The 20,167-nt window shown below is 38.2% G+C and overlaps 1 protein-coding gene across 5 annotated transcripts in view; it reads left to right on the plus strand.

The window, feature by feature from the left end:
- The window catches only part of LOC308249258 (protein unc-13 homolog B), a 159,182-nt gene that overhangs the window by 45,257 nt on the left and 93,758 nt on the right, over positions 1-20,167 (plus strand). For all 5 annotated transcript variants that reach the window (XM_080670300.1, XM_080670291.1, XM_080670292.1 and 2 more), the window contains exons 3-7: positions 334-433; positions 2,220-2,337; positions 3,543-3,666; positions 7,847-7,920; positions 12,328-12,385. In XM_080670300.1, the coding sequence (XP_080526426.1) occupies positions 334-433; positions 2,220-2,337; positions 3,543-3,666; positions 7,847-7,920; positions 12,328-12,385 (474 nt within the window). The remainder of the gene's footprint in view (positions 1-333; positions 434-2,219; positions 2,338-3,542; positions 3,667-7,846; positions 7,921-12,327; positions 12,386-20,167) is intronic.

Consider the following 20,167-nt stretch of genomic DNA (forward strand, 5'->3'; position numbering starts at 1 on the left):
TGAAATAGAATAGTAAATATCAATGTACCATCTCATATTTTATGAAGCTTTGTTCTAGTTTATATGTGTTTATGTATGTCTCCTGGGTCAAATATATTTTTTAAACTTGCAAAACACTTATAGGTTATGCTTTTGAAGGTAATATGTATTTTATGTATTTTATGCGACTCTACTATGTTTTGAATGATGCTACTTTGTACAATATATGTTTCCATTTCTTTCTTCTATATGTAATGCTTTACTTTGGATATTATTTAATTCCAAAGGCTTTGTGAGATTGGGTAATAGTCTGAGCACTAAGTATTGCATCTTCATTTTGCATTTTTTTCAAAGATAAATTTAACACATATGTGACCCTGAAAGTGCAGAATGTGAAGAGCACAACTGTAGCAGTTCGTGGTGATCAGCCTTCCTGGGAACAAGATTTTATGTTGTAAGTACTTTGCAGCAGCAGCGTACCTACAATATTTGATTACCTTTTTCAAGGTAATTACATTGGATTAAACAATTACAGGCCCAAGATTTTGTGTATGTGTAAGGTTTATAAAATATGTTAAATATTTAAAACATATTTTAATGTATTAGCATATGTTAAATATTCTTTTTGAAAACTACAGAGTTACAGGAACAAGTGAGGTGTGTGGAAGGTGAAGTATGTCTGCAGTTTTATTCTTTTGTGGATTTGTAATCTATTCTTAGAGACGAATTATGAATGTGAGTCAACTCCCGATAGCTTGGAAGTTTTTAGAGACAGGAACTGGGTCCTGGATTATGTCTTCCCCAAAGAACCAGGTCATATGTATGTGCTCAGGAAACATTAAATAAATGAACAAATGAGCTCATTATTACATTCTATATTCTATTGTATTTATGTAAAGGGGAACTTTTTCTTTGCTTCACTTATTTTCAACACATTTGATATGAATTCTATGGTTATAATATCCCATCCCAAAATTTTGAATCTGTGAACATTTATCTTAATAGTACAATAGGGAAGCCAAGCTTTTCTCTAAAGCAGGGGTCCTCAAACTTTTTAAACAGGAGGCCAGTTCACTGTCCCTCAGACCATTGGAGGGCCGGACTATAGTTTTAAAAAAAAACAACTATGAACAAATTCCTATGCGCACTGCGAGCCCGGGACGAGTCGGCTGCTAAGCAGGACAGGCAGCGGCACCTGGCGGGCCGGATAAATGTCCTTGGTGGGCCACATGTGGCCTGCGGGCCGTAGTTTGAGGACGCCTGCAGTCTAAAGTGTTAACTTGAAACTTCTACATGTGATAAGTAGATGTTGTTTTCCTGAGAATACCTTTTTGCTTTTTCTGCTGGAATTGGCCTTTTCTCATCTTTCTTGCATTTCTTCACAAATAATCTTGTGTTTCAATAAGAGCTATCTGGAGAATGTTTTTAGCATTAACATAAGTGTTTGCTTGTTTCACCGTAAGGCTATAGTTAAGTTTGAGTTAGCCCTTCCAAGCTGATATTCCACCAATACATGACATTGCTTTTGCTTATTGGTTATCTGGCCCTTTCCAGAATAATTTCTTTAAAAAATTCTCTTAGTTATTATTATAGGAAAATCATTATTTATCATTATCCTGTGATAATCATTTTGTTAATAAGTGACAGTGCCTACTCTAACTGATAATGTCTAATGAGTTAATGTCTAATGAGGGGCTGTGTGGTATGAACTGGCACACTGGTGTCCCTCACCTGTCCCTGACCATGTGTTCCCATCAAACTTAGATGTTCTCAGGGATGTTTTTTCTTCTGCTTACAACCTATTTAATAAATCTTGTGAAGAAGCCTTGTTTTTTCTAAAAGTTTCCTGTATGCAATCCATAGATATAAGTTGTGGGCAGTGTTAGTATTAACAAGAAAACATTTAAGACTATTGCCTAAGGGTGGATGAAGAGTGTATGCAGGCAGCCTTTGTAGTAATGCCCACATTGCTTGGCTTCAGTTCTTTTTTTTAAATGAAACTGTTAATCTGATAATAATTATAGCTCCAAAGGAGAGGGGACAGACTAACAAAGGCATTTTTCTATAGATACCTTACATAGGTTTCTAGGAATCTAAACAATGGGTGCAGCATTCTGGGGCATTTTGATTTTCCTTGATGACAAAATCCTGGTAATAAAATATTCAAGGTAAACAGAAGATGTAGCTGTTTCCTTCATATTATCTGGCTTTATTTAAAGGATTTTCTTCTATCCTTTTAGTGAGATTAGTCGCCTGGACCTGGGTCTAAGTGTGGAGGTATGGAACAAAGGACTGATTTGGGACACCATGGTGGGTACCGTGTGGATTGCACTGAAGACTATTCGACAGTCAAATGAGGTCAGTCCTTGCATTGCCCACTTATAGGTATGGTTCTAGCCCTTAGTTCTCCCCACTCAAGCTCCATTCAACTAATATTCATCCATACATCTCAGATTTTTCTTCCCCCTTGCTAATTAGAGGGCATACAACCAGCTTATTCCTCACCTCACCTAGAAGTTCAGGGGATTTTATTTCAGTCTGATCTTTCCTCTGCCCTATGACTGAATTTAAAGGTGCTAGAACATCTCTTTAAACTTACCAGGTAGACAGCCCTTCTGAGGTGTGTGTGTGTGTGTGTGTGTGTGTGTGTGTGTGAGAGAGAGAGAGAGAGAGAGAGAGAGAGAGAGAGAGAGAGAGAGAGAGAGAGAGAGAGAGGAGAGATATCAGGAGGGTAAAGGAGGGAAGAAAGAGAGTGTGTGTGATTGATTTAGGGTACCTGTGGTTTTTACCTTTCCCACTAAGATACTTTCCTGAGAGGAGTCCATTAAATTTCCTCAGCCATCTGGATGGGTTCTGTTCTCTACTCTGGATCCTATTTTCTGCTTTTTTTCGGGTCACTAATCCCCAGAGAACTGGTTTCTGTCTTCCTTCTACATATAACCCTAACAGAGTTTAAGGAACTACCAGTTTTGGCAATTGGTATTCACATTATTTTCAAGACTGAATTCCCATTCCACTTACCCAGGTTAGAATTCAGCATAATTTCTCCGTACACACTCACTTTGAACCTGGACAGAATCTATAGTATTCCTATTTATCTTTTACATGGACTGGGAGTTTTCTCTGGGAGTGGGCGTGGTGAAAATGTGACCCTCCTTCCGGAATTTCTTTTAGTTCTGGTTAAATCTGTACTCCCCCAGGCAATGGGCAGTTCATTTTCATTGTGGCCCCAGTTCAAGTCTACTTCACTAGCAATGTTAGTAGCTCTTTACTGATTAGAAATAGAAACACGTGAAGTGACACAGTCATTAAGAATGACACAGATTAAATATTGATCCATGGAGATGCTCGGTTTTTCAGTTTGGTAGTCCGGAAATTCTTTCCTCAGTGGGCTTGCAGAGAGCAGGAGAGGTTGGTGGTGACAGTGGTGTGTTTGCCTTTTCAGGAAGTGAGTGGCTCTCAGAAGCTCTCCAACAAGGAAATTCAGAGAAAAACACTTGGCTCTTAAGCCAAGAGGGGAATCATGAAAAAGTAAAGTTTAATCTTAGGTCTCTGTTTTCTAGGAAGGGCCCGGGGAGTGGTCCACATTGGAAGCAGAGACACTAATGAAAGATGATGAGATCTGTGGAACTAAAAACCCAACTCCTCATAAAATTTTGCTTGATACAAGATTTGAGTTGCCTTTTGGTGAGTCTGTTTGATTAGAGTTTAATGTCATTTAATACTTTTTACCATATTGTTTGAAATCGTTTGCTATTTATTTTATTCCTGTGTCTTTTGTCTTATCAGCCATCTCTTTTGAGGGCATTCTTGTCTTCTTCCTCTCTATTTCCTATAATGCCTAGCCCAGGGATGGTGCAAAGTTGATGCTAGAACGGTGCTAATTAAAGAATCTATACTAAAAGCATTATCTTTAAGTATTTACTTTTTTATGACTGTTTAGTATGACTTATGAAATACCTACTTGTTAGAGAACATCAATAATTTATTCTTGTAATAGTATTTTAACATTTATTGTCTTGAAGTGAATGTATATCTTATGATCTGTTCATTTTAACAGTGAAGTAGCACTAATAAGTAGGATAGTAATTTAAAAGGAAATTTTTTTAAAATTACAAAAAATACATGCCCTGGCAAAAATTCAAATAGTATGGAAATATACATGGATAAAAGTTGTTTCTCTTCCCACCTCCTTTGCATTCCATTTGCAGTGGTTAAAGAAATAAACCACTATTAACTTTCTTGTGTCTTGGTTTAGAAATAAGAAATTTCTTTTGCAGAAATTTATTTTGATAAAATTTGAATCATATGTATATACTACATATAGTGATTCAGTCGTGCGCCGCATAATGATATTTCAGTCAATGACGGGCCACCTATATGATGGTGGTATACCATAAAGCCTATGTGTATAGTAGGTTATATCATCTAGGTTTGTGTAAGTACACTCTATGATGTTTGCACAATGATGAAATTGCCTACTGATGCATTTCTCAGAACATACCTTGTTATTAAGCTTCACATAACTGCATAAAGTGTTGTATGAATTACAAAAGCACATTATCTTGGACATTGTTCTATGTTATACTTAAGGTCTCTCTTGCTGGTCTGAACAGATGCCTATATGATAAATTACCTAAGCAACCCTTTATTAATTGACATGTAGGTTTTTAAAATATATATATTACATACCGCTGTAATGAACAGCTTTGTATATCTGTGCCCATTTGTGAGTCTAGGAAAAAGCCCTTAAAGTAGAATTTAAAGAATGGGTCAAGGGGGTGGGAGGGGCTAGGGAGAGGTCAATGGGGGGAAAAGGAGACATATGTAATACTTTAAACAATAAAGAATTTAAATTAAAAAAAGAATGGGTCAAACAGTATATGCACCATTGCTTTTCATAGTATTGCCAAGTTACCTGTGAGAAAGATTGTACCATTTTATAGTCTTAACAGCTGTATCCGAGATGTCCCTTTCTACACATCTTTGCTAACATTTTGTATTTCACAATCTTTAACCTTTTTCTGTTTAATTGGTTTATATGGTATCTTGTTTTAATTTTAATTTTGACTGTTCACACTGAGCCAAACCAGCTAGGGCCTGGACTTTTAATTTAAACCATAATACATTTAACCACTCCTCTTGTTGGGTATTTTGTTTGTTCAAAGTTTATACTATTATGAAGAATACTGCAGTAAACATAATCATAGCTCTATATTTTTCTTAAAACTATTTTGAGGGGTAAGGCAGGAATACATCCACTGTGGTTTAAAAAGTTATCCAGAGAAAATTACTAAGCCTCCCTCACAAATAAGTTCTCTTCCTCATAGGCTGCCATGATTAGTACTTTCTTGTGTATCTTTTCAGAGTCAGTCTTTGAATCTATAAGCAAATATAGACTTAATCTCTTTATAAAACACAAATAGTAGTATATTCCAACACATTTGGTGTCCCTGCTGTTCTCCACTTAACAGTGTATCTTAGAGAATCATTCTATATTATTCTACATCAGAACTTACAGATCGTCAGCATAACAGCTCTTCCTGTCCTCTCACTTCTTTTAAATAATTACAGGGTACACCATTTTATGGATGAGGAAGTGCTACACAAACAAGGTAGTAGATTATTTGAAGGTTTTATTATAAGACTTTGAATACTGCCACTAATTGCTGAAGAGCAGTTTGAGGGGAAGGAGGGGAAGTTTTAGGCAGGAAGATGTATCTGTTTAAACGTCTCCAGAGTTGCTCTGATCCATATGTTGCCTCATTGTTTCTCTTTCATACTGTATATATCTGATGTTTATAAAAGGTGAGTTTTGTTTTGGGGTAAGTTGTAATAGTCAATCTTAAATATATACAAATGAGTATATACCATTATTGTTTTTTCTTTTTTTATTGTGGTAAAATACACATAACATGGCATTAACTATCTTAACTATTTTAAGTGTACAGTTCAGTGAGATTAATACATTCATAATGTCATGAACCATCACCATCATTCATATCCATAGCTCTTTTCATCTTGTAAAAATCAAACTCTATACCCATTAAAAAATAACTCGCATTCTCCTCACCCCTCAGCCCCTGGCAACCACCATTTTTTCTATGTCTATGATTTTTTACTATTCTAAGCATCTCAGATAAGTGGAATCATATAGTATTTGTCTTTTTATAACTGGCATGTTTCTCTTAGGATAATGTCCTCAAGGTTCATCCATGTTGCAACATATGTCAGTGTTTCCTTCCTTGTTAAGGCTGAATAATATTCCATTTTATATACATACTACATTTTGCTTATCCATTCATTCATTGGTGGACACTTGGGTTCCTTCCACATTTTAGCTACTGTGAATAATGCTGCTATGAATGTGTGTGTGCATAAATCTCTGAGATTCTGCTTTAATTTCTTTTGAGTATATTATTACTCCGAGATGGAATTGCTGCATTATATGGTAATTCTATTTTCAATTTTTAAAATATTGCCATACTGTTTTTCCTAGTGGCTGTACCATTTTATAGTCCTACCAATAGTATGCAAGGGTTCCAGTTTCTCACATCCTCACCAACACTTGTTATTTTCTGTGTTTTGGGTTTTTTTTTTACGGTAGCCATCCTAATTGGTGTGAAGTAGTATTTCATTGTAGTTTTGATTTGTATTTCCCTAATGATCAGTGTTGTTGAGCATGTTTTCATGTGCTTATTGACCATTTGTATATATTTGGAGAATCAAGTCCTTCATTTTTTAATTGGGTTTTTGTTTTGTTGTTGAGTTTTAGGAGTTCTCTGTATATTTTGGGTATTAATCCCTTATCAGATATTTGATTTGCAGATATTTTCTCCCATTCTGTTGGTTGCCTTTTTATTCTATTGGTATTATCTTTTACTGCAGAAATTTTTTGATTGTCATAAAGTCCAATTTGTCTACATTTTATTTTGTTGCCTGTGCCTTTGGTGTTCTATTCAACAAATCATTGCCAAATACAATGTCATGCAGCTTTTGCCCTATGCTTTTTTCTAGTAGTTTTATGGTTTTAGGTCTTGATTCATTTTGAGTTAATTTTTTTATATGGTGTTAGGTAAGGATCCAACTGCATTCTTTTGCATACAGATATTCAGTTTGACATTTGTTGAAAGATTCTTTTCCCCATTGAATGTAACCTTGTCAAAAAATCATTTGACCACATATATGAGGGTTTAATTCTTAGCTCTCTATTCTGTTGATCTATATATCTGTCTTTATGTCAGTATCACACTGTTTTTTTCCCCCACTTAAAATATTTGTACCAGGTATTAAGATATAATTGACATTTAACACTGTAAATTTAAGGTACACAATGTGTTGATTTGATACATTTATATATTGGAAAATGATTACCACCATCATAGCATTAGCTGATACCTCTATCATGTCACATAATATAGTACCACACTATTTTTGATTAAAATAGCTTTATAGTAAGTTTTGAAATTAGGAAATGTGAGTCCTCCAGCTTTATTATTACTTTTTAAGATTGTTTTGGCTATTTGGCATCTGTTGAGATTCCATATTAATTTTAGGATGTGGTTTCTATTTCTGTAAAACACATATTGGGATTTTGATAGTGATCACATTGAATCTGTAGATCACTTTGGGTAGTGATATATTAACAATATTAAGTCTTCTGGTCCAGTGGGAATAATAGAACATTATTTTGTGGGTTTTTTTTTTTTAAAGATTCAAGATAATGTTCATAGAAAGAATGAAGCTACCAGTAAAATTAGTCCATTGCTACCACCCTTTTAAGTTTGATTATCCAATTGAACAAAGCATTATTAACCCATGATTAAATTATTAACCTTGTAATCTGGTTTCTTCTTTTTCATGGTAGATATCCCAGAGGAAGAAGCCAGATATTGGACCTACAAATTGGAGCAAATCAATGCCTTGGGTGCTGACAATGAGGTAGGAACAGCCTTATTTGCAATATGGAGAGATAAAGGAAATCGTTTTATAGAACACTTTATAGTTTTTCAACAGAGGGACCTGTGAGTATGTTGAAGAATGAAAGAATTTAAACTGTGTTAAAGAAAAAGGCATCTGGAAGATTGCCTGACATTTCATTAGAAGGATTTTTCTCCTACTTTTCCTGTTCTTCTTATTGTTGCCCAGAAGTGGCTGAATTGGCACTAGTCTGGCTCTAGATTGTTGGGGAAGGAGCGTATACTAGAAAAACTGTCCTCTTGTTACACAGATGAACAAAGGCATTTCTTCTGCTAGTTCCCAGATTTTTGGATCTATATATCCTTATTTGTGTGCTCTTTTGAAGGATGGTTAGACTATTACATGCTTGGTGTCCTATTGTCCTAACTTATCTCCAGAAATGGGTCTGTTGCACAGAAAAGAACACAACTCAATCTGGGCCAACAGGAATAGGGAATGCTCTTGATATTGGTGGCAGAGGGAAAAAATAAGTTATTTTACTTTTGGAAATGTTCCACCATTTATTACTTTTGCTACTCTGGCTTTGATTTCCATTTTCCTGATGATTAGTGATGTTGAACATCTTTTCATATGTACATTGGCCATCTATATCTTCTGTGGACAAATGTCCTTTCATGTCCTCTGCCCATTTTTTGATTGGGTTATTTATTTTGTTATTGAGTTGTTTGTGTTTTACATATGAACCCCTTATTGGATATATCATTTATGAAATCTTGATAATTACTGAATCTTGGAGGTAAGTGTAAAGGTTTCAGTTTACTATGCTCATTTTTATGTCTGCTTAAAAATTTTATGTCTTTTTTATGCTGTGAAAACCATTTGGTGAAAGGCTGGTGGGATCATTTCATATGGGATGAAATAGGCTGATACCAGTTGAATCCACTATTGAAATTTAACATCACTAAAAGTGACATAAGGCACCATCAGCCCACCAAAAAGAAAAAAAACACCTTCAATCTCAATTTCAAATGAATCCTCAAACTATTAGAAATAATTTCCAGTTTAAAGAAAGTAAGAGGGATAGAGGAACATGGTAAATGAAACCTTGGGATATAATCAGCCAAATCTAGAATGTACAGAATTCTGCATAACAAATGAGAGAAGGGGAAACAACTGTAGAATTAAAATGATTTGAAAGACATAATAACCAATATGTGCAATTTGTTTGGATCATGAATTGAACAAATCAACTGTGACAAGACATTTTTGAGACAATAAAGAGAATTTGAACTCTGAGTAAGGTAGGCCTTAGCTGGTTTGGCTCAATGGATAGAGTGTTGGCCCGTGGACTGAATAAATAAAGAGATAAATATAAATAATAAATAAATAAATAAATAAGTAGTACCTGACTTCACCCTGGCTGGTGTGGCTCTTTTGGTTGAGCATTGTCACATGCACCAAAAAGCTGCTGGTTTGATTTCCGGTGAGTGCATGTACTTGGGTTGTAGGCTTCATCCCCATCCAGTAGGGGGTGTGCAGGAGGCAGCCCGTTGATGTTTCTCTCTCTCTTCCCTCCCTTCTCCTCTCTCTAAAATGAATAAAAACATATTTAAAAAAATAAAATAAATTGTACTTCTGATCCTTCCTATCTGCCTCTGATATTTGTATCATAGGTTATCGCTTGTATAGTATTTTGTATATAAAAGTATATTTTTATACAAAAAATGTTTTGTATTTTGTATCCAACCACTTGAAAGGCCTTTCTCTACTGACACTGCTATATAAGCCATCATCAGCTTTTGTCTGGATAATTGCAGTCATTGGTCTATTTCCCTTTTTGTTCCCTACAGTTTATCTCACACAGTAGCCAGAGTGACTTTTTATTTTTTAAAAATATGTTTTTAAAAAAAATATATTTTATTGATTTTTTTTACAGAGAGGAAGGGAGAGGGATAGAGTTAGAAACATCGATGACAGAGAAACATCTATCAGCTGCCTCCTGCACACCCCCTACTGGATATGTGCCTGCAACCAAGGTACATGCCCTTGTCCGGAATCGAACCTGGGACCCTTCAGTCCGCAGGCTGATGCTCCATCCACTGAGCCAAACTGGTTAGTGCAGTGGTTGGCAAACTCATTAGTCAACAGAGCCAAATATCAACAGTCAACAATTGAAATTTCTTTTGAGAGCCAAATTTTTTAAACTTAAACTTCTTCTAACGCCACTTCTTCAAAATAGACTCGCCCAGGCCGTGGTATTTTGTGGAAGAGCCACACTCAAGGGGCCAAAGAGCTGCATGTGGCTCGCGAGCCGTAGTTTGCCAACCACGGGGTTAGGGCTTTAAGTATGTTTTTCTTGATTTTTTTTTTTTTTTTTAGAGAGAGAGGAAGGGAGAGGAAAGAGATAAAAACATTAATGAGAGAGAAACATAGATCGGCTGCCTCCTGCACACCCCCTACTGGGGATCAAGCCCGGAACCTGGGCACCAGGAATGGAACTGGTGACCTCTTGGTACATGGGCCAATGCTCTACCAACTGAGACACACCTGGTGGGTCAGAGTGATATTTTAAATGTTTATTGGTTTGAGAGAGAGAGAGGAAGGGAGTGAAGAAGGGAGGGAGAGGGAGAGAAACATTGATTTGTTGTTCTACTTACTTATGCAATCATTGGTTGATTCTTGTATATGCCCTGACTGGAGATTGAACCCACAACCTTGGCAAATCAAGACTATACTCTCACCAATTGAGTTAGCTGGGCAGGGCCAGAGTGATTTTAAAGTGTAATCAAGTCACATCGCTCTTGTGTTTAAAACTCTAAATGGCCTCCCAATACACTAGAATAAAATCCAAACTCCTTACCATGGTTTACATACTCTACCTCCCCATTGCCTGGAATAAGGCTTTGCACATAATAAGTGCTCAAGAAATATCTGTTAAATGAGTGACACATTTATTAGCAATGTTAGAAAAGCTCTGTATTGCCCAGGATTTCACAGCTTATTAATAAATGGCAGAGTCAAGATGAAAACTCCAGGTTATTTGCAAGTTGCTGGACCACATTATGTTTTCCCAATCGTCTAGTGGGATCTGCACCAAACTATTCCGTCTTTCAAACTATGTACCTGTGTTAATTGTTTATGTCGTTTTCTTTTTTTTTTTTGCCTTTTCAAATCCTGCCTATCCTCAAGACTTAAATTTAATTAAAAATTTTAGAGAAAAATTTTTATGGCTTCAGTACTCTGTGTTTGCCTTTTGTTTTTGTTAATTCTAACCCAATTCTTTTTCTTTCTCTCTTTCTTTCTCTCCCTCTTCCCTCCCTCCCTCCCTCCCTTCCTTCCTTCTTTCCTTCCTTTTCTTCCTTTCTAGAGAGAGTGAAAGGGAGGGAGGGAGGGAGAGAGAGAGAGAGAAATTGATGTGAAAGAGACACATCACTTGGTTGCCTTTCCCAATTGGTTGCCTTTCCCACGTGTCCAGATCAGGACCAGGACCAGGGATCAAACCTACAACTCAGGTATGTGCCCTTGACCAGAAATTGGACCCATGACCCTTTGGTGCTCAGGCCAATGCTCTAACCATTGAGAAACACCAGCCAGGGCACCCTGTATTGGTTTTTTTGGTGGTAATGGTGGTGGATTGGGTTGGGAAGGCTAGAATGTAAGTGGGAAGGGGACTCGAGGAGATTTCAGATGTTGCATTGGATGCTTAAATAAGTAATTGCACACATGACCTCATGAGGGAAGAAGCACTGTTACTTTTTTTTAAAACATCAGAAACTCAGTCTCGAAGAGGTTTTCAGTTCCATCACTCCAATGGGGAAATCTATACTTTATTCGTAGGAAAACGTAGAAGACTGAGTTTTCTAAGTCTTCTGAACCTTCTCTAAAACTAAGCTTTCTCTGCCTTGGCTGGGTGGCTCAGTTGGTTGGAGCATTGTCCTGTACACCAAAAGGTTACAGGGTTGACTCCCAGTCAGGGCACATACCTAGGTTGTAGGTTCAATCCCGGTCGGGGTGTGTACGGGAGGCAACTGATCAGTGTTTCTCACATAGATGTTTCTCTGTCTCTCTCTTTTCCCGTTCCTCTCTCTCTAAAAAATCAATAAATATCCTCCAGTGATAATTTTTTAAAAAGTTAAGAAAAAAAGAGACTAAGCCTTCTACAGCTACTTGGCAGGTGTCCTTGGCCAGAATGGTCTCTGCTATCCTGATTTAGCCTGTTGCGTTGGACCAGTGTCGTATCTGATATTTTGGCCTTCATGTTGGGATCACACAGGGAAATCAGCAGCAGGATCATCTATTTCTTTTCAATAAAAATTTTGACTCTTGTCAAACACTAAACCTTTTTACAGGTACCTGTGATTTCCCCCCTCTTTACTTGGGCCTCTTATTATATGCGTTTTTTTGTTTTTTTCTTCTTTCTGCTTCTAGTATTCTATTCAAGAAGAAAGCCAGAGGAAGCCATTGCCCAGTGCTGCCGCCCAGTGTTGTAAGTGAGAAACTTATCTCTGAAGCTCTTAATCACAGCTTTCTGTGAGTTCTCTGAATGTGGCTTATTTTGAATTGGGGAGGATGGTGTTGCGGTGTGTGTAAACAGAATATATTCCAGAAACACACCTATTCAGACCCATGCCTCCAATGGATCTCTGCCCAGTAGTTTTATGAAGAGATCTTTTGGTTTTGTGTGGTTGTAGGCAGGGCAATGGTGGCTCATCTTTTTTGTCCATTTGCCAACTTTTTATCCCAGGAGGAATGATTTTACTTTTTCTATCCCCATTTACCAGTTATTATTTTTTAAGACTTTGTGTAATGTCATTAACTCTGGGAAATCTTTCTGCCGCTTTTTCCTTCCCGCAAGTCTAGCTAGTTGTCTCTCCTCTGTAGTACCCTGTGCATACATTTATTATATAACCTACCATGTATTATAATCTATGTATATTTCTTTGACAGGAACAAAAGGTTTTTAAAGGCATAGACATTTCTTCCTTTTTGTATTCCTAGCATCTGGCTCAATACCTGACACATAGTATAGTTCGCCTCAATAAAGTTTGATAAATGTTTGAGTGAGAGAACATGTCATTTCTCCTGAGATTAACTTATCCAAATCACACAGATTTCTTCTTGAAATGAGCCATGCATGGTTGGTATATTGCTACCTTCTCCTTAATTTCTCTTAAAACAGCTTGAGGATTCACTAAAGGACTGATTTAGAGTCGCTTCTCTTTCAATTTTTCAACCTGTGGTGTGTGTGTTGTACTTTTGTTGTTGTTACTATTGTTTTTCTGAACCACATGTCAAACTCTTATCAATTGCATGTGGAAATTGGTGGTAATAGTAATTGTAGTAATACTACTAATAATAAGAACCATAGCATCTAACATTTTGAGGTCTTAGAGTATGCCAGATGCTGGTATAAGAACTAAAAAGTACTAACTTATTTGATCTTCACAACAACCCTAAGACATAAATTTTACTCTTGTCTCTTTCCATTTTTCAGATAAGGAAACTGAGGCATACAGAGATTGAATAATTTGCCACAAATTACATAGGTTGTAAGTGGTATAGTAAATATTCAAACACAGACAACCTGACTTGATAGTCCATGCCTTGAACCGCTTTGTTATATTACTTCTATCATATTGTTTTTGAGAATGAAAACCTCTATTTATGGTTTATGAATCCATTGGTTGCCTTCCATCCTATAGGCTACTTTCCTGATAAAAGTAAGACCAATAGCAGAGGTCAACATTTTTTCTTTATTTAAGAAAACCTATTTTTTCATGGTTTATTACTCTTCCCCCTTTTTGGTTATTTAGGACATAGAATTTATCAAACATTTAGGGTCATAGAGACCAGAAGAATCTGAATTGAAGACCAGGTTGTGAATTCAAAGTCTATAGGTCCTTTCCAAAGTTATTGTAATGAGCGAATTTTTATTTTTATTTTTCTGTCACTAACTTGATGAAAATTTCTCTCTCTGTGTGTTTCTTTTTAAAATATGTTTTTATTGATTTCAGAAAGGAAGGGAGAAGGAGAAAGAGATAGAAACATCAATGATGAGAGAGAATCATTGACCAGCTGCCTCCTGCACACCCCACACTGGGGATTAAGCCTGCAACCTGGGCATGTGCCCTGACCGAATATGGAACTGTGACCTCCTGGTTCATAGGTCAGTGCTCAACCACTGAGCCATGCCAGCTGGGCTGATTTAGTTGATATTTAAATGAGACTTTTAGACTTTAGTTGATGCTGGAATGAGTTAAGACTTTTGGGGCTGATGGGATGGAATGAATATATTTTGAAGGTGATTAGGATATGAATTTGTGGCTTTGGGACAGAGGCAGAATGCTTTTGGGCTGAATTGTGTCCTCTAAAACTCATGTTGAAGGCCTAACCCCTCAATGTGACTATATTTAGAGAGAGTTTGTGAGGAAGTGTTAAAGGTTAAATGATTTCATAGGGTGGGGCTCTAATCTGATAGGGCTGGTGCCCCTTTAAAAAGAGGAAGAGCCCTGGCTAGTGTGGCTAGAGTATCAGGCTGTCCACCAAAGGTTCTCAGGTTTTCTGAGTCAAGGACACATATCTGGGTTGCAGGTTCGATCCCTGGCGCCAGTCGGGGTGCATGCGGGAGGCAACCAATTGATGTGTCTCTTGCATGTGTTCCCTTCCCTCCTTCCCTCCCTAAAAATCAATGGGGAAAAATATCCTCGGGTGAGAATTAACAAAAAAATAAATAAAAAGAGACACCAGAGCTCTCTCTGCCATGTGAGGATACAGCAAGAAGATGGCCATTTGCAAGTGAGGAAGAGGGCTCTCACCAGAAACTGAACCCTGCCAGAACTTTGATCTTTGATTTTTCAGCCTCTAGAAACTGAGAAAATAAATTTCTGTTGTTTAAGCCACCCAGTCTATGTCATTTTGTTATGGCAGCCCGGAGCAGACTAATACACTTAGGGAAACAAATCTATATAATTGGAGGGAAAATATCTGAAAAAAGAGGCACCAAAATATTAACCAAATTTGTCTCTGGTAGTGGGATTATGACTTTTTAAAAAATATATTTTTATTGATTTCAGAGAGGAAGGGAGAGGGAGAGAGAGATAGAAACATCAATGATGAGAGAGAATCATTGATCGGCTGCCTCCTGCACACCCCCTACTGGGGATTGAGCCCACAACATGGGCATGTGCCCTTGGCCGGAATTGAACCTGGGACCCTTCAGTCCGCAGGCTGACGCTCTATCCACTGAGGCAAACTGGCTAGGGCTACCAGTTACAATTTAAGAGGAAGGGCCCTGGCCAGTGTGGCTTAGATGGTTGAGTGTTGTCCAGTGAACCATTCCAGTTCTTACATTTTCTAAATAATTAACTAAGTACTGCTTTTACTAGTTAAAAGTTATTAAGAGGAGTAATGGAGTCATTGAGTCCTTGTTCTAGATCTGTGTTTGCTGTTGTCTCTCTGAGTGTTTTTGGAAGTCTTTCCACTTGTCTACTTTAGTTTCTTGATGTATAAAAAACAAGAATTGGTCTAAATGAGCTCTAGATTATACCTACAGATAGGTACAGAGTTCAGATTAGCAATTTTCCTGCTTAGGTAGACATCTAACCTGTCTGGCTCCCATTTTTTGCCAGCATCCCCAAACTTTATTCATCTTTCCCTTCCCCAGGAGATAGGGAATGGATGGGCTAACCCAGCTGTGGGCAAACTACGGCCCGCGGGCCGGATCTGGCCCGTTCGGCTGTTCTATCCGGCCCGTAGAGCCGAAAGAGCGGAGGGTTCTCTTGCTCTCCCCTCCGCTCCTTTACTTTGAATTTATATTAGTTCACACAAACACTCCATCCATGCTTTTGTTCTGGCCCTCTGGTCCAGTTTAAGAACCCATTGTGGCCCTCAAGTCAAAAAGTTTGCCCACCCCTGGGCTAACCTCTCTTCACCAATAACTGCTCTTGCAAAAGGTTAAAGAGTTCCACCCACATTCTATAAGATAACTGGCAAGGATCCAGTTAAATTGTCTTATAAAATTTCCTAAAATCTGGATTTGTCCTATTATTTCTTCATAATTAGATTCTGGTTACTACATAGCTGATACTAATTTTTAAAAATGATTTGTGATGCTGATGTTAATTATTAGTTCAGATGGTATTTTCTGGATATTTCCACTATTAGGGTATTCTGCCCCCCTCCCCGGTAATTAATAAGTAATCTGAGGGGGGGCATACTACTTTGAGACTGTGTGTACATATCCTATTTTATCATAACTTTTTATTCATTAACTAGAGGCCCGGTGCATGAAATTCATGCATGGGTGTGTCCCTCAGCCCAGCCTGCATCCTCTCCAATCTGGGATCCCTCTCACAATCCAGGACTGCTGGCTCCCAACCGCTCACCTGCCTGCCTGCCTGATCACCCCCTAACCACTCCCCTGCCAGCCTGATCGACACCTAACTGCTTCCCTGCCAGCCTGATTGCCCCTAACTGCCCTCCCCTGCCGACCTGGTTACCCTCAACTGCCCTCCCCTGCAGGCCTGGGTCCCCTCCAACTGTCCTCACCTGCAGGCCTGGTCGCCCCCAACTGCCCTCCCCTGCAGGCCTGGTCGCCCCCAACTGCCCTCCCCTGCAGGCCTGGGTTCCCCCCAACTGCCTTCCCCTGTAGGCCTGGTCGCCCCCAACTGCCCTCCTTTGCAGGCCTGGTCCCTCCCAACTGCCCTCCCCTGCTGGCCTGATGGCCCACAACTGCCCTCCCCTGCCGGCCATCTTGTGGTGGCCATCTTGTGTCCACATGGGGGTGGCCATCTTGTGTGTTGGAGTGATGGTTAATTTGTATATTACCTCTTTATTATATAGGATATTAGAATCTGTTATGATCATAGCCACATTGGTGGTTGCAAAATGATGATTTTCTAATTCTCTCATTACTTTTACATCGAGTAGCTGTCTTTTCCTCTTCTCCTATCCTACTTTTTTTTATGACTGTCACTATGAACTCATGAATTCTTTTTTTAAAAGGCTTTTTAAATTTATTTTTAGAGAGGGGAAGGAAGAAGGAGAAAGAGAAACAGCCATCTGAGAGCAATACATTGATCGGCTGCCTCCTGCATGCCCCTATTCTGAAGCCTCTTTTTCAAATATGCTAGCATTATTATCAGTTCACTAAATGTGCTTTTGTATGTATAATTTTATTTACCTGGAACATTTCCCCCCTCCCTTTCTTGGTACTTGTCCCTAGTAAAATCTAACTGTCCTCATTAATTGTTCTACTGGTTAGTGAAATGTTTTAGTGCATTTTGGGGGTGGAGAAGGTAACTGGCTTAATTAACCTGGTGTTATTTCTCTTATAATAATGGTAACAGGCTTAAGTGAGAATAGGGAACTGGTTGTCCAGACAGCATAACTATTGTTATTTTAATGGGTTAGTAATGAACCTCGTAGTGGGATCGGGTCACTTGTTTGATTTACTCATGCTATAAGCATTTATTGACCGCTTACTATGTATAAGAAACTGCTATGCAGTGCTGTGGAACATTGAGGAATGAGGCAATGTCTTGTAAGGAGAGGCTTCTTTGGTCCCAGAGTTTCACTGAGAAACAGTATTGTTACTTGCCTGGAGCAATCTAGGTTGCAAGCTAATCTGAAGTTCTATGTGATTATTTTTCAGTTTTCTTTTTAAAAGAAACAAGGTAATTACCCCTTAGCAGTTGCTATGACAACTGTGCTATGGCCTGGGAGAATTTTCAGCTGAAGTCCCTCTCTCCCCATGGTTAGAAAGTTTAATAAATTGTTAAAATTTAAAAATGGCACAGTATCCTTTCAGAGAAGAAGACATAGGTGGCAGGAAGAAGTTAAGTACATAGGAAGAAAACTGACACTCAGTGTATAGCTAAATTAAACAGCCTGTGACTAGTAGTCCCATATCCCCAGGATTGGAAGTTAGCTCAGGTAATGAAGCCAGCCTGTGTTGGCATCATTCGATGCTTCTAGAATTTTGATTCTTACAGCAAGCTTTCAAGGGAACTGCATCCTCAGAACTCTGAGGGATTTCTAACCCAGACATGGTGATCTCTCAGCAAACATTAGGGCTGTCAGAGTGTGCTGACCCTCCCATTACCTATTTATCAGGAACCTATGCGGCAAGCAAAAATCTGGCAATATGACGAAACTAATTTTCTCTTGTAATCCTTACAACTTTTCCAAGATTATATAGCTAGTATGTGGCAGGGTCAGAATAACTTAGCTTTGACTTCAATACAAATATGAAGCCAAATTATTCATTATTTCTTAGGACAAAGGCCTTTTTTAGTGATTTCTTTGTCACATTTGTTGCCTCAAATTTAGTTTGAGTGTAGAATAGGAGTTAAATTTAATTAATATTGAATTTCTTATTTTGAAAAATGAGTAGAAAACGTAATTTCTCCTGTCATTCAAAGCTTCTGTGTTTTAATAGATTTTATTTAAAATTCATAGGTAATTGAGAAAAAATGCTATCTCCGAGGACCCAACAGGCTACAGTGTTTTATTACATATTGAAAAATGAGAGAGTGCGATTGTTCTTTGGCCTTTTAACTTTCAATGGAGAGAAGCAAAATTGGACACCACCACTTCCAGAAAAGGGAATCGCTCTCCCACTGTATCAGGACTGAGCCTCTCATGGGTATACTGTGGTAGGCTCAGGTTTAATGAACACAGAGACAAGGAAGGGTTTCGTAGAGGCAGGTTGAATTTTTCTCATTTGGAGTAAGGAAGGGTATATCAGCTTCTAAATGATGTTGTAGGCCAGAGGAGGTTTAAAAAGAGTATGGAAGCAGTAGTGTTTTTGTTATTCCCTATGTAGTGACTAGTAGAGAGCAAGAGTACTTTGTATGTAGATTTGTCCTATGCTTGGTAGAAGGCAGATGCTCTTTACATGTTATGTAAAATTAATGGGATACAAGTAGGGAAGGCTCTAATAAGGTAAGGTATATAATATTTGGTGGGCTGGGGAAATGATCTTTGAATTCTTCCTAAAATTATCTCTGTCACTCTTCTTCTTGCTACCACTTGCGGTGTTCTTAGGTCACTGGACCTATCTGGGCTGGGGAGAGCAGCAGAGTACGTAAGAATTTGAATTCCTTATAATTTTCTTGATCTTATCCTTTAACATACTCTCTCTGAACTATAAAGCTGGATATTCATGCATACAAGCATATATAACTTCACACCCCTCCTTTCACCTCCCTCCCCTCCTTAAGCCTCAGGAGATAGTTATCTTTAGTGAAATGTTATATCCCTTCAGGCTGGTTTCTTGAAGACTGTGTGTGTATGATAAATTTCAAACCAAAGTCCCAGTTACAATTCTGACAGGATCTCCTGAGTTTTCTTTGCCAGAGACAAGTAGTACCATCAGCCGCCAGTGTAGGAAGCCCTCTCCATTGGTTTCTTGACTAAGGAGTGCAGTGACTAGAAGGAGAAGGTTTATTCTGGGGGAGGTCATTGGGTTGGTGAAGTGAGCAAGAGGCTGATGACATGGTTTCACTTTGCTTGAAGCAGCCCAGGTAGGCTAACTTGGTTCTAGAGCTTGGAGAGTGGGTAGTCAGTCCTTTCTAGCAAGAAACACAGCCCTAGGCGAACATTACTGGTTGTTACCCATCTGGCAAGGGGTTTTGGCTGAGTCCCAGTGATTAGGTGTCCAGTAGGTGCTAAGAGGCACTAAATTTTGTCCTGTTACTGGAATTTCTCATGGAGAATGTATTTTCTGCTATTTGAATCCTGAGTATTTTCACTAGGGAACTGCTCAAAGGCAGCCTAAGAGAGCTCGGATAACTTAAGGTTTTAACTTAAATAGAAAATAAGTAACTAATGAAAAATAAAAAGGTTTGAATTCTTTTTTCTTTCTTCTCTAGCTGGTAAATTGCTGTCTGTACTCTGGATTTAAAGACAGGGACTTAATCCAGGAGTGCTAGACACCGGAAAGCCTCACTGTTCAGTATCTCATTCAATTTTGTTTGGGTACCTACTCTGTGCCTGTGGTCCAGATTTGTCCCAGATTAGATTTCTTTTCCAGTTTACTTTTGCAGGTTTATTTTCTGTCATTCCCTTCCATAGTCTCTTTTTCTGTTTCTCTCTTTTGTCTCATTTCACTTCCCTATATTTCCTTTCTCCCGTTCCCTCCTACTTTTCATATTCTCTTTCCTTCTATTCCCAATCTTTTTTTTTCCATAGGCATTTTGTTTCTTAATATTTGTACTTTATTTCTTTAGTATAGAAATGCTGTCAGCCTTTAGGAAAGTTTTGGAAT

Source organism: Plecotus auritus, assembly GCF_963455305.1.
Source record: "Plecotus auritus genome assembly, chromosome: 5".
In the NCBI taxonomy this organism is placed as follows: Eukaryota; Metazoa; Chordata; class Mammalia; order Chiroptera; family Vespertilionidae; genus Plecotus; species Plecotus auritus.